Consider the following 12,181-nt stretch of genomic DNA (forward strand, 5'->3'; position numbering starts at 1 on the left):
TAGGCGTCCTAGAAAATACATTGAGAGTCCTGCTTACCCTGCTCATGCAGTATGACTGACAGCCTTACCTTTATCATTGTGTGTACACTGTCAGAAAGATGTCCACCACTGTGTCAAATCAGGTTCCAAATCATGCACACACATATATATATATATATATATATATATATATATATATATATATACACACACACACACACATATATGTATGAAGTGACAGGCAAAAGTTTTAGGGAGGTTTTAAAAATGCTGTAAGAATGATTTTGCAAATATAAGTCTTAATAGTTTCATGTGTTAGTGGATCAAAAGAGAAATGTATATCAAGTTAATATTTGGGGTGACCACCATTTGCCTTCAAGACTGCTTTTACCACCAAGGAGGAGTCTTATTGGCTCTAGATATATTCAGGACAATAACCTGAAACATACAGCCAATGTAATTAAAATCTTCAGCGTAAAGAACAAGGAGTCCTGGAAGTGATAACATGACCCACACAGACCCTGATCTCAGCATTGTCTGGTATTACATGAAGAGACGGAAGGATCTGAGAACTCCTACATGCACAGAAGATCCGTGGTTAGTTCTCATAGATGTTTAGAACAATCTCCCTGTCAAGTTCCTTCAAAAACTTGTGTGCAAGTGTATCTAGATATACCTATGCTGTTTTTGTTACTACACTTTGAACATCAGGATGCCATTATTTTATCAGTAGGTCCTACACAACTTGATACCCTGCTGTTAGTATTTTTAGTCCCCTGCTGAACCCTAGCGGGGAAACCTATTAGGGCAAAGAACAAACTATTCATGTAACCTTTGGGCATGTCATAGATAAGTTGTAAAGAAGAATCATTGACGTTATCAGTAGGATTGTAGAGTAAGAGGAGGGTAGGTGAATAATTGGGAGTAAAGTTGGATCCTGTTTATTTGGACAGTGGCTACATAAAGGATGCCAGACACGTTTCTGCATCTTCAGCTATACATAAGGAGATATCTGCAGTCTGTGTAGCTGATGGTGTCTACACACAACTATTTAGATGTGGTCATAAATAATGTCGCATGAGGTTACATTATCATTTGCCTTTCTCTATATGACTAAGACCATTAGGTCTTTTTGGGGGTATTTTTATAGTATTTTTCAATAAATACTTGCTTTGAAATAAAAGATGATTGATACTTTGGCAGACCTATGATACATGCTAGAATAGTCTGTTTATCATTCCATGGGGGCAATCCTGTGGGGAAAAATACGTAGCATGCTTCTTATTTCCACGGCAAATTTGATATGCTCTCATTCTAAAAATGTGTCCATTGCATGTGAATGAGGTTGTAGAACTCCAATTCACATGCATGGGATATGAACTGTCTTTATATCTGATGCAGATTTGCGTATTGGAATTTCTGCCGAAGTCTGATGCCTGAGAATGAACGTTATGTTCAGCTATTTTTGACAAATGATCTATGGAATGGTACAGCCTTCTCCTATATAGGATTATATAGGACTATAGGATTATACAAGTGGTAGGTACCCACTGATTTAACTATTTGTAACTACCTGGAAAAACATATAATTCATACTTAAAAAAACTTTTTTACAATGTGTCATGTATCGTCTTCTGCAAGTTAGATTTAGAAACTAATCCTACGTATTGGAGTCAAGGATTGCATATTTTATTTTCAATGGCTTTTGCATGAGGAATATGGGGATGGGTGATATGGGTCGTACTTGACATGTGGTTTAGTTTGCAGTTTTCTACAAATCTCACCTTTTTCAGTTCCTCTTGTACACATGTAGAATTGTCTTCTGATGACAGCATGTCGTAGTTTCCAGCCGTCAGTCTAGGCTCGGGCTCGTGCTCTTCTCCAGATGAAGTTTCTCTGTCGCTCATTTTTGCTGTTAATTCATTTATTCTGGTTTTTAGCTTTTGCTCAATGCTATCACTTTTTGTTCTATGATTCTGATCTTCACTGCTTTTCCCAGTTTCTGATAAATCACTACAGCTCTGTAAGTAAGGAAAGAAAAACATAAATGGCATGTCCTCTATACAGTATACCATTGTACAAATGAAAAATCATAGTGAACTCTGTATAGAATCTACTGTAACTTCTGGCTCTAAGTAAGCCAACTAAAAGGGTGCACAGACTTAGGCCTCTCATTCACATCTGCATCGGTAATCCGTTCGGGGGAGTCTGCATGGAGACCTGCCCGAACGGAATACCAAACACAGATGGCAAGCGGTGTGCAGTGAAAGCACACGGATCCCCATGGACTATAATGGGGTCTGTGTGCTCTCTGCGAGCTGCCCACACAAATCATGCGGACATGAAAGTACTTCACAATCTACTTTTCTGTCCACGTGACTCGTGCGGAGATCTCATGGAAAGCATACGGACCCTATTATAGTCGATGGGATCCGTGTGCTTTCACTGCACACCGCTTGCCATCTGCGTTTGGTATTCCGTTCCCATGTGGACTCTCCGAACGGATTACCAAAGCAGATGTGAACCACGACTTAGACTAGAGAGTGTAAAGATATGTCAGATTTATCATCCAGCACGTATGACACATCTGATGCATTTTCAGAATGTCTCACTGTTAGTGTTACTATTACTTGCTCTAGAGTACTCAGCAGACTCACGAAGTACCTGGCCACCATCTTCATTTCAAGGTTAAAGGGGTTCGGACCAAACTCTGCAAAGGCCATGAAAGGTAAAATAGTTTTAAAAAACCACACTCACCCCCTGGTGTTTTGTTGTCCACCACCAGTGTTTTATTGGCCTCGTATTGGAAATCCTACTTCTCACGGGGCTGTCAAGCCCAATCATCATTCTCAGTGGTCGCTGCAGAGGGACCAGGGACATCACTCACATATGTTACTAGTTCTTTATCAGAAACAGGTGGGTATGCATTTATTTTATTTTACACATCCCCTGGCATTCACAGAGGCTTGTCCAATTCCTGGACTATCCCTTAAAATATGCGATGCTTAATTTCTATTGTGTGGAAGAATGTCAGCCATGGTTTTCCGAGGAATGCCTTTATATAGTGCTAGCCATAAAACTCTCCTATACGATCTGCCACAGAATCTGTGTAAAATACCAGCCACACAACTACAGGGTCATCCATGGAGCACCCACATAATGCCAACCACAGAACTGTCATGCAGTACCAGCTATTGAACCCCTTCACATTACCATTGTCCACTATGGAGCCCAATTATAGTGTAAGGTACAGAACCGGGGCCCAATACAATGGCAAAACACAAAACCTCTAATGGCTGTCCACTTCAGAGCTATACACACATCTAAGCACAAAGCACAAATCTATTCAGTGCCAGCCATAAAATCGCAAACCATGAAATTTCCCTGCTGTTGTGTTACTCTGCATGTGTTAGGACTTCTCTGCTAGTTTTTAAAAGTATGGCATAGTATGGCAATAGTCTAAATGATTGCGTCTATGAAGACAGCTGGCATATAAAACTATCATCTGACAGAATCTTAGCTAGGTCACTTGTAAGCCCAACCTTAGTATACATACTTATTATAAGACTGTGCTATTGCTAATGTATGATTGCCACCTGCTGGAAGAAAAGGACATTACATATTATTCTTACGCATATTTGGACAAACTACCGTGAAACCTCTTTTGAGCCAACCATCTAAATTTGCACAGAAAATGGTGGACCTCTCAAAGGAAAGAGTATGCAGAATGCAGGTTAAAGTGTCTAATGACGTCATCAATCTGGCACAGTCCCCTAAACCCCCAAATGATGAAAAGCGAAAAATTGTGCATTTTATGTTTTATCATCCTACTAATGTGAAAGTTTGTTTATTTGTTACTCAATCACAGTAAATGACATGGCTTCACAACTATTATGAATTTATGTTCACATACTATATTAAACTTCTCTTGCCAGCAGTTTTATCATAACTAATTGGAGCTTGCTGATAAAGCCTGTTCTGCTATCTCTTTATGTAAACACACAGATAACCCTGAGTCCATTGAGTACAAACATCTGCATATTATCTACTCCAGTGCTGAGATACTGATATGGGAATGGGAAAAACCTTTAATCCAGATTGGCAGTTTCCCGATTTTAAACATGCTGGGAAAAAAAAAAAATCTAATTTGTTGCAAAATTCTAAAACAATGAGAGCTATGAAGGTAGTCAGAAGTCAACAGAGTTCTCCTCAGGAGGATTGAGCAAGCTAGGCATCAAGCGGCTCTTAGAGCAACCAAAATGCCGCAGTAGGCAGATTATCAACACCAACAACACACTTATTATATGGGATTCCAGTGAGCTGCTGAGGTGCGGAACAATCACAGGTACGGCGCGAGGAATGAGTTCAGCGGGAAGATGTTAGTATTACATAAAATCAGGTATCACACCAACATATCACATAAAGCCAGGCTTAGACGGGTACTAATAAAATAGCCATGGTAATGTACACGAGTAACTACAGTCCACACTCATAACCTTTCTTACTCCCCTGGTGAAGTGCACATTTCTTAGTTCAAGACAGCCCCATTATTCTTGGTTCTCAGCATGGCTTTCCTCTAGTTCCAATATGATCTACCTTTTAAAAATTGGTCCTCAGAAGGGCTTCCCTCTAGGACCCCAGCCTGGCTATCCCTCTCATTCATATACCCCAACATGACTTCCCTTTCCAACACCACCCCTACATTGCTGATCTTCATCATACTTGCTGACATTTCATAGACCAAAATCTGGGAACACCACATGAATGCCCATTTTGGTCTGCGGTATAAATAAAACCCATCCTTTCTTATGATCCATTTCCCCAAGACTACCCTGGCAACATTGGGATTGTTGGCATGTATATTCCGTGGCAGACTGCATTGACTATGCCATGGGGTCTCTGCTCCACTGTGGTGATGGTAATTTTTCTTCCCTAATGTCTCTAGCTGAAGTTCAGTGATGCACCATACAGTGAATGCATTTTTTTTCCCCCAGTTACAACTCATTCTGAATTTATTTGCTTCCCAGTACGTTGCACAGGATATTGAATGGCGCTATTTCAAAGTACAATTGTTTCCCTAACAATAGGCCATCATGTGACTCTGAACTAAAAAATGAATAAATTATGGTTTTGGAATGTAGGGAGGGAAAAATGGGAATGCAAAAACAACAATTGACTCAGTCCTGAAAGGGGTTATGTTTGAACATATTTGGGGGATGTATTATTCACCCTTTCAGGACAATCTAGTAGGGCGCTGATAACTTTCATCACAGAACTACAATAATTTAATAGTAAAGAGATAGTTCCAATTATCGTCTTACGCTCCGTTCACATCTGCGCTTTTTTCTCTGCATTTTTTTTACCCTTTTCAAGCGGAAACTGAACGGAAACCAGGAAAATCTCATTATAGTCTATGAGGTCCACAGGTTTCCTAAGATAACCACTTTTTTATGCGGATTAGGTTTCCGTTCAGGGGGTCCCCAAGCGGACCCCCTGAATGGAAATCTGTGTGCAGATGTGAATCGGGCCTTACAGGCTCATATATTATTTGCACGTGACACTTGTCACCAGAATCCACAGTACATGGCACTAAAGGCATGTTACTGCCAACTTTCTGCCAGTCCTGTCACAATTCAGGCCAATTACATGAAGAAAGTGAACTCCAGATCATAACTGATGACGTTTCTGAGTTTCTAAACAAACCTTATTAGTGTCTTGTGTCATCTTCTGCACTCTCATTACTGTATTGCTCCCCTCTCCCATCTCTTCTACGGATGCTTTGCTCTTCCTCCACCTCCTTGACCTTTTCTCTATATCAGCATGGCTTCTTTCCGCCTCACTGCTGTCTGAATATTCCATACTAATGGACTGTGGGTTGAAGTTGATGTCCATCTTTCCATAAATGTGTTCCTTATGCATTTGCTCACATGCACTTTTTCTGTTAGGCCATAAAGATTTAGCAGATAGCCTACTCTCTTTCAAAGAGTTAACAGAAGAGGTTTCAGAGTCGGAATATACGGTTTCGGTGTTGGTGAACAGTCCAGATGATGGGGATGTTACTGGCTGATAATAATCATTGCTGCATGCCCATTCTGTGTTATATTGGGAGTCTGTATAGCAGGAATCATCTGACATCTGTCTTGCTCTTCGACGATATGCATTGAGTGCCAAGTTCCAGTCGACGTCTTCATCGCTGTCAGACCCCATCTCATCATATGCAGAGACTACCGTGGACTCATTCTCTAAAGATTTAAACACTTGGCTCTTTGGTTGGGCAAGCATTCGTGGTGGAGGCAAGGTTATACTTTGTAATGCTACCCAGTTTCCATCAGTACTCTGCAGGACAGGTGACGGACCTTTGTAGTGAAAAAAGAAAACAATGTTACATTAGAAACACCCATACGCATCATATATTTACACAAACCCAAAACTCAAAAACCCAAACCCTACACACAATGCTAGCATGGAATCAGAGTGAGCCACTGATCATTATAGCAGAGGGTGGATGATCAGGAATATACTTTGGATGATATTACCGTATATATGCGAGTATAAGCCGACACGAACATAAGCCGAGGCCCCTAATTTTACCACAAAAAAACTGGGAAAACTTATTGACTCGAGTATAAGCCTAGGGGGGGGGGGGGGGGGGGGGAAATGCAGCAGCTGCTGGAAATTTTCAAAAATTAAAATGGTCGGAGTTTTTAGGTGCAGTAGTTGCTGGGTGCTGGGAAAGGGGAGGGGGTGTTTTGGTTGTCCATCTGTCCCTTCCCTGAGCTTGAGCACTGGTTTTTTTTTTTCCCCACTTGGAATTCAGTCGGGCTTCTATTAACCCCTTCCCTATGGAAGAGGAGCACTGCAGATCCCCTATATTCAGTAGACCGGGCACTTTCAGACACAGGGATACCTAATGTGTATGTGTTTCACAGTCATTTTCTACTCTTATATGTATTCTAGGGAAAGGAGTGATTTAGAACTTTTATTTTTTTTATTTTTTTTATTATAGTTTTTAAAGCTTCTTTTTTTCCCCACTATTTTATGGGAGATTCTACACATTACTATTGCAGCTGGTCACAGACCCCCTCCCCCGAAAAAAAAAATATATATATTTTTTTTTTGCTTGACTCGAGTATAAGCCGAGGGGGGCTTTTTCAGCACAAAAACTGTGCTGAAAAACTCTGCTTATACTCGAGTATGTACGGTACTAACAAATAAGGTAAATGTGGAGGGGCAGAAAGGGGAGGGCAGGGGACAGAAGACAGAAACTCCTATCACATTCATAGGCACAATTCTTTCACACAGAAGAAGAAGCATAAAGGTATGTTCATACAGATTTTTATTTGTTTTAGAATAATTCCCACACCAAAATCCTGGAAGACTCAATGAAGAAGTCTCTTACTGACTTTAATAGGAAACTGCACCATCAGTTCAATAGTCAAGGTTACTGCCTTAAAACCTCAGAGTGGGAAAAAAAAAGTGACAAGTCGTCTACTGGTGCAGATTTTGGTCTGATTCTGTGGCACTGTTTTAGTAGGGTATGTTCAAAAACCGGGTCAATAATACTATACTATATTACAATACTATAATAATGCACAAAAAATCATCATCCAAAAGCCTCATGTAGGTTTGTGTATCCTAAAAGGTATGGATAATAACACTGCCTGCTCATGTAATGCTGGGCTAAGGTATCATGGGAATCATCGTACATCATAGAAGGAGGGAAAGATAGAATAACTTTTGAAAATCAAGATGATGTTTGAAGTAAAGAAGAGGCTGTATACATAAAAAGTGTACAGCGTGAAACACAACCAAGAGGGGGTTGCAGGAGTGGAAACTTGTGTTTTTGCTGAATTATAGGTCATTAAAATAATAATCTCATCCCATCATTATAGGAAAAAAAAGCTAGGGATCCATGCATTTTTGAAAATTGCTGCATTTTAATTAAAAAATCACCAGCATTTTTTTCCCCTATAGATTTATTAGGGAAAAATACACAAAGGAAACTGCAGCAAAAACTCTTTGGGAAAAAAAAATCATAAATTTACGTCACATTTTTTCTGCAGTATTTTTTAGTTGTATTTTGGGAACTTGGGGCCACTAAGGTCAGCTACCCTGTTTCCCCGAAAATAATACATCCCCCCCCTTCACCTCCTGAACCACCTACAACTGGCAATCATGCTGGCGCTCCGCTAAGGAAGCGCCGGCATGACTGCTGATTGTCCCCCACTCCAGCCGCTGCCTAAGACATCCCCTGAAAATAAGACAGGTCATATATTTCGGAAGAGAATTTAATACAAGACACTGTCTTATTTTCGGGGAAACAGGGTAAGACGTAAAATTCCAGCTTCTGCAGAGTTTCTCTGTATTTATTTATTTCATTGCAATATTCCTCTCTGATTCAGAAACGTTCAAACTAGAGGAGGGCCTCTAAGACGCAATACACCGACAAATCTCATCACGGAGACATACCCTTTCCGCCTCAAAGCAGTGTCCTGATTTTTTTTTATAGCAGTTTTGCCTTTATGATCTAATATGATCACATCATTGAAATTGAAGTAACTTGCAGAAAATTTCTGGTACAATACTGTCTATGGCTGCCTTCACATGGAGTAACGCCGGGCTTGTAAAAATCCTCATTCACAGCCGTACACGCAAGTGCTGCGGAAGGCTGCCAAACTCTTCCCATTCACTTCAATGGGAGCGCTCGTAAAGCCGGCGTTACTCCGTGTGAAGGCAGCCTATTGCTGCAATACTAACATCAAATGTTCAGGTGTTCAAAATCAGATCTTTCATGCAAAAATGAAATCTACTGAGATCTGCTGAGAGCATGAAAGAACAAAGAACATACTTGAATCATAAAGACTGTCTACACTCTTCCAACTTGGCAACGTAGAAGGTCTTGCTTCTTTAAGTCTTCTCTTGTGGCTTCTTTGTGACGTGCAGCGGGATTCTGGGGTACTAGATTTGACCTCTGCATGGTTGCTTGCTGCATCTTCACTTATCAAGGAGAAAGCAGAGTGGGATCTCTGAGGAGAGAGAATTAATATGTAAGGTTCAAACCACACAAAATACATTAGTCCCCAACAAGTGTATCAGTATCTGATGAGACAGCTCATCTCCCACCTAAGATACTAGTATTAGGCAAGCAGCACTTTTCTCTCTGCATGTTTCATGTGGAAACCGAGCGGAAACCACATGGACCCCATTATAGTCTATGGGATCCGTGTGGTTTCTTAGATAACCGCTTTTTAATGCATATAGGTTTCCGTTCGGGGGTCTTTAAGCAGACTCCCCAAAGGGAACGCAGATGTGAAACAGGACTTACCAGCTATTTAAAGTGGTTTTCTGGAAATAAAAGTGCTAAAAATGTTTCCCAAACCAATAATTGTGCCATACAGAGGCCGTGAATAGGTAACATTTTTTATGGATATGTAAATCAGTCTGCAAGTGCACCAGGCATGGGGCCTGTTTTGCCTACAGACAGTTACAAATATTCTTGTCTCCTCTGGGATTGGTTCCACATGTCTCCTCTTTAGTTGTGACTTTTATAGCCTTTGTCTGCATTACAGGTATTTCTATGCGATAACATATTATTGGATTACTATATTCATGGCATGTAAAGGTTAATCTGTACACTGCTTATCTTAATATACATGGACACGTCATGTTATAATGGTGTTATCCATATGGAGTGGTAAAGAGTTGGTAAGTTTCTAGGATACTCCCCTCTTATTGATATGAACAATTGACAGACACAAATGGTGGTCTCCGACTCTTGATATAACACTTACAAGATGATGGGGGTTGAGACAGGTTGTGTGCAGAGGCACAGGTAAACATTAGAGATGAGCGAACAGTGTTCTATCGAACTCATGTTCGATCGGATATTAGGCTGTTTGGCATGTTCGAATCGAATCGAACACCGCGTGGTAAAGTGCGCCATTACTCGATTCCCCTCCCACCTTCCCTGGCGCCTTTTTTGCTCCAAGAACAGCGCAGGGTAGGTGGGACAGGAACTACGACACCGGTGACGTTGAAAAAAGTAGGCAAAACCCATTGGCTGCCGAAAACATGTGACCTCTAATTTAAAAGAACAGCGCCGCCCAGGTTCGCGTCATTCTGAGCTTGCAATTCACCGGGGACGGAGGTTTCCGTCCAGTTAGCTAGGGGTTAGATTCTGGGTAGGCAGGGACAGGCTAGGATAGGAAGGAGAAGACAACCAACAGCTCTTATAAGAGCTAAATTCCAGGGAGAAGCTTGTCAGTGTAACGTGGCACTGACGGGCTCAATCGCCGCAACCCAGCTTTCCCAGGATCCTGAATGGAATACACTGACAGTGTATTCCCGTATACCCCATATATACACCCCAAATCCCCGTTCCAACGGTGTGCCCCCCCCACCTTCACCCCAGAAATACCCTGCAAGTCCCCTAGCAATAGAATTGGGGCTATATACACCCACTATTTTTGCTACTGCCATATAGTGCCATAGTCTGACTGGGAATTCAAAGAATATATTGGGGTTATAAATACCCTCATTTCTTGCTACTGGTATATAGTGCCATTGTCTGACTGGGAATTCAAAGAATATATTGGGGTTATAAATACCCTCATTTCTTGCTACTGGTATATAGTGTCATTGTCTGACTGGGAATTCAAAGAATATATTGGGGTTACAAATACCCTCATTTCTTGCTACTGGTATATAGTGCCAGTTTCTGACTGGTAATTCAAAGAATATATTGGGGTTATAAATACCCTCATTTCTTGCTACTGCCATATAGTGCCAGTTTCTGACTGGGAATTCAAAGAATATATTGGGGTTATAAATACCCTCATTTCTTGCTACTGGTATATAGTGCCATTGTCTGACTGGGAATTCAAAGAATATATTGGGGTTACAAATACCCTCATTTCTTGCTACTGGTATATAGTGCCATTGTCTGACTGGGAATTCAAAGAATATATTGGGGTTACGTGCACCCACAATTTTTGCTACTGGTATATAGTGCCATTGTCTCACTGGGAATTCAAAGAATATATTGGGGTTACAAATACCCTCATTTCTTGCTACTGGTATATAGTGCCATTGTCTGACTGGGAATTCAAAGAATATATTGGGGTTACAAATACCCTCATTTCTTGCTACTGCCATATAGTGCCAGTTTCTGACTGGGAATTCAAAGAATATATTGGGGTTACAAATACCCTCATTTCTTGCTACTGCCATATAGTGCCAGTTTCTGACTGGTAATTCAAAGAATATATTGGGGTTACGTGCACCCACAATTTTTGCTACTGGTATATAGTGCCATTGTCTGACTGGGAATTCAAAGAATATATTGGGGTTACAAATACCCTCATTTCTTGCTACTGCCATATAGTGCCAGTTTCTGACTGGTAATTCAAAGAATATATTGGGGTTATAAATACCCTCATTTCTTGCTACTGCCATATAGTGCCAGTTTCTGACTGGGAATTCAAAGAATATATTGGGGTTATAAATACCCTCATTTCTTGCTACTGGTATATAGTGCCATTGTCTGACTGGGAATTCAAAGAATATATTGGGGTTACGTGCACCCACAATTTTTGCTACTGGTATATAGTGCCAGTTTCTAACTGGGAATTCAAAATGCGCAAGGCTCCCGGAAAGGGACGTGGACGAGGCCGTGGGCGAGGTCGGGGGAATGGTTCTGGGGAGCAAGGTAGCAGTGAAGCCACAGGGCGTCCCGTGCCTACTCCTGTGGGGCAGCAAGCATTGCGCCACTCCACAGTGCCAGGGTTGCTTGCCACATTAACTAAACTGCAGGGTACAAACCTTAGTAGGCCCGAGAACCAGGAACAGGTCTTGCAATGGCTGTCAGAGAACGCTTACAGCACATTGTCCAGCAGCCAGTCAGACTCTGCCTCCTCTCCTCCTATTACCCAACAGTCTTGTCCTCCTTCCTCCCAAAATTCCCAAGCTTCACAGAACAATAACCCCAACTGTCCCTGCTCCCCAGAGCTGTTCTCCGCTCCTTTCATTGTCCCTCAACCTGCCTCTCCACGTCACGATTCCATGAACCTAACAGAGGAGCATCTGTGTCCAGATGCTCAAACACTAGAGTCTCCTCCATCTCCGTTCGATTTGGTGGTGGATGACCAGCAACCCACCCTCATCGACGATGATGTGACGCAGTTGCCGTCAGGGCATCCAGTTG

General features: G+C 41.4%; 1 protein-coding gene across 2 annotated transcripts in view; it reads right to left on the reverse strand.

Annotated features, from left to right (window-relative positions):
- MYRIP (myosin VIIA and Rab interacting protein) overlaps positions 1 to 12,181 on the reverse strand; it is a 346,219-nt gene that overhangs the window by 62,967 nt on the left and 271,071 nt on the right. For both annotated transcript variants that reach the window (XM_075271252.1, XM_075271253.1), the window contains exons 9-11: positions 8,828 to 9,005; positions 5,683 to 6,335; positions 1,764 to 2,000 (exon numbers count right to left, since the gene is read on the reverse strand). In XM_075271252.1, the coding sequence (XP_075127353.1) occupies positions 1,764 to 2,000; positions 5,683 to 6,335; positions 8,828 to 9,005 (1,068 nt within the window). The remainder of the gene's footprint in view (positions 1 to 1,763; positions 2,001 to 5,682; positions 6,336 to 8,827; positions 9,006 to 12,181) is intronic.

This window comes from Leptodactylus fuscus, chromosome 4 (genome assembly GCF_031893055.1).
Source record: "Leptodactylus fuscus isolate aLepFus1 chromosome 4, aLepFus1.hap2, whole genome shotgun sequence".
NCBI lineage: Eukaryota > Metazoa > Chordata > Amphibia > Anura > Leptodactylidae > Leptodactylus > Leptodactylus fuscus.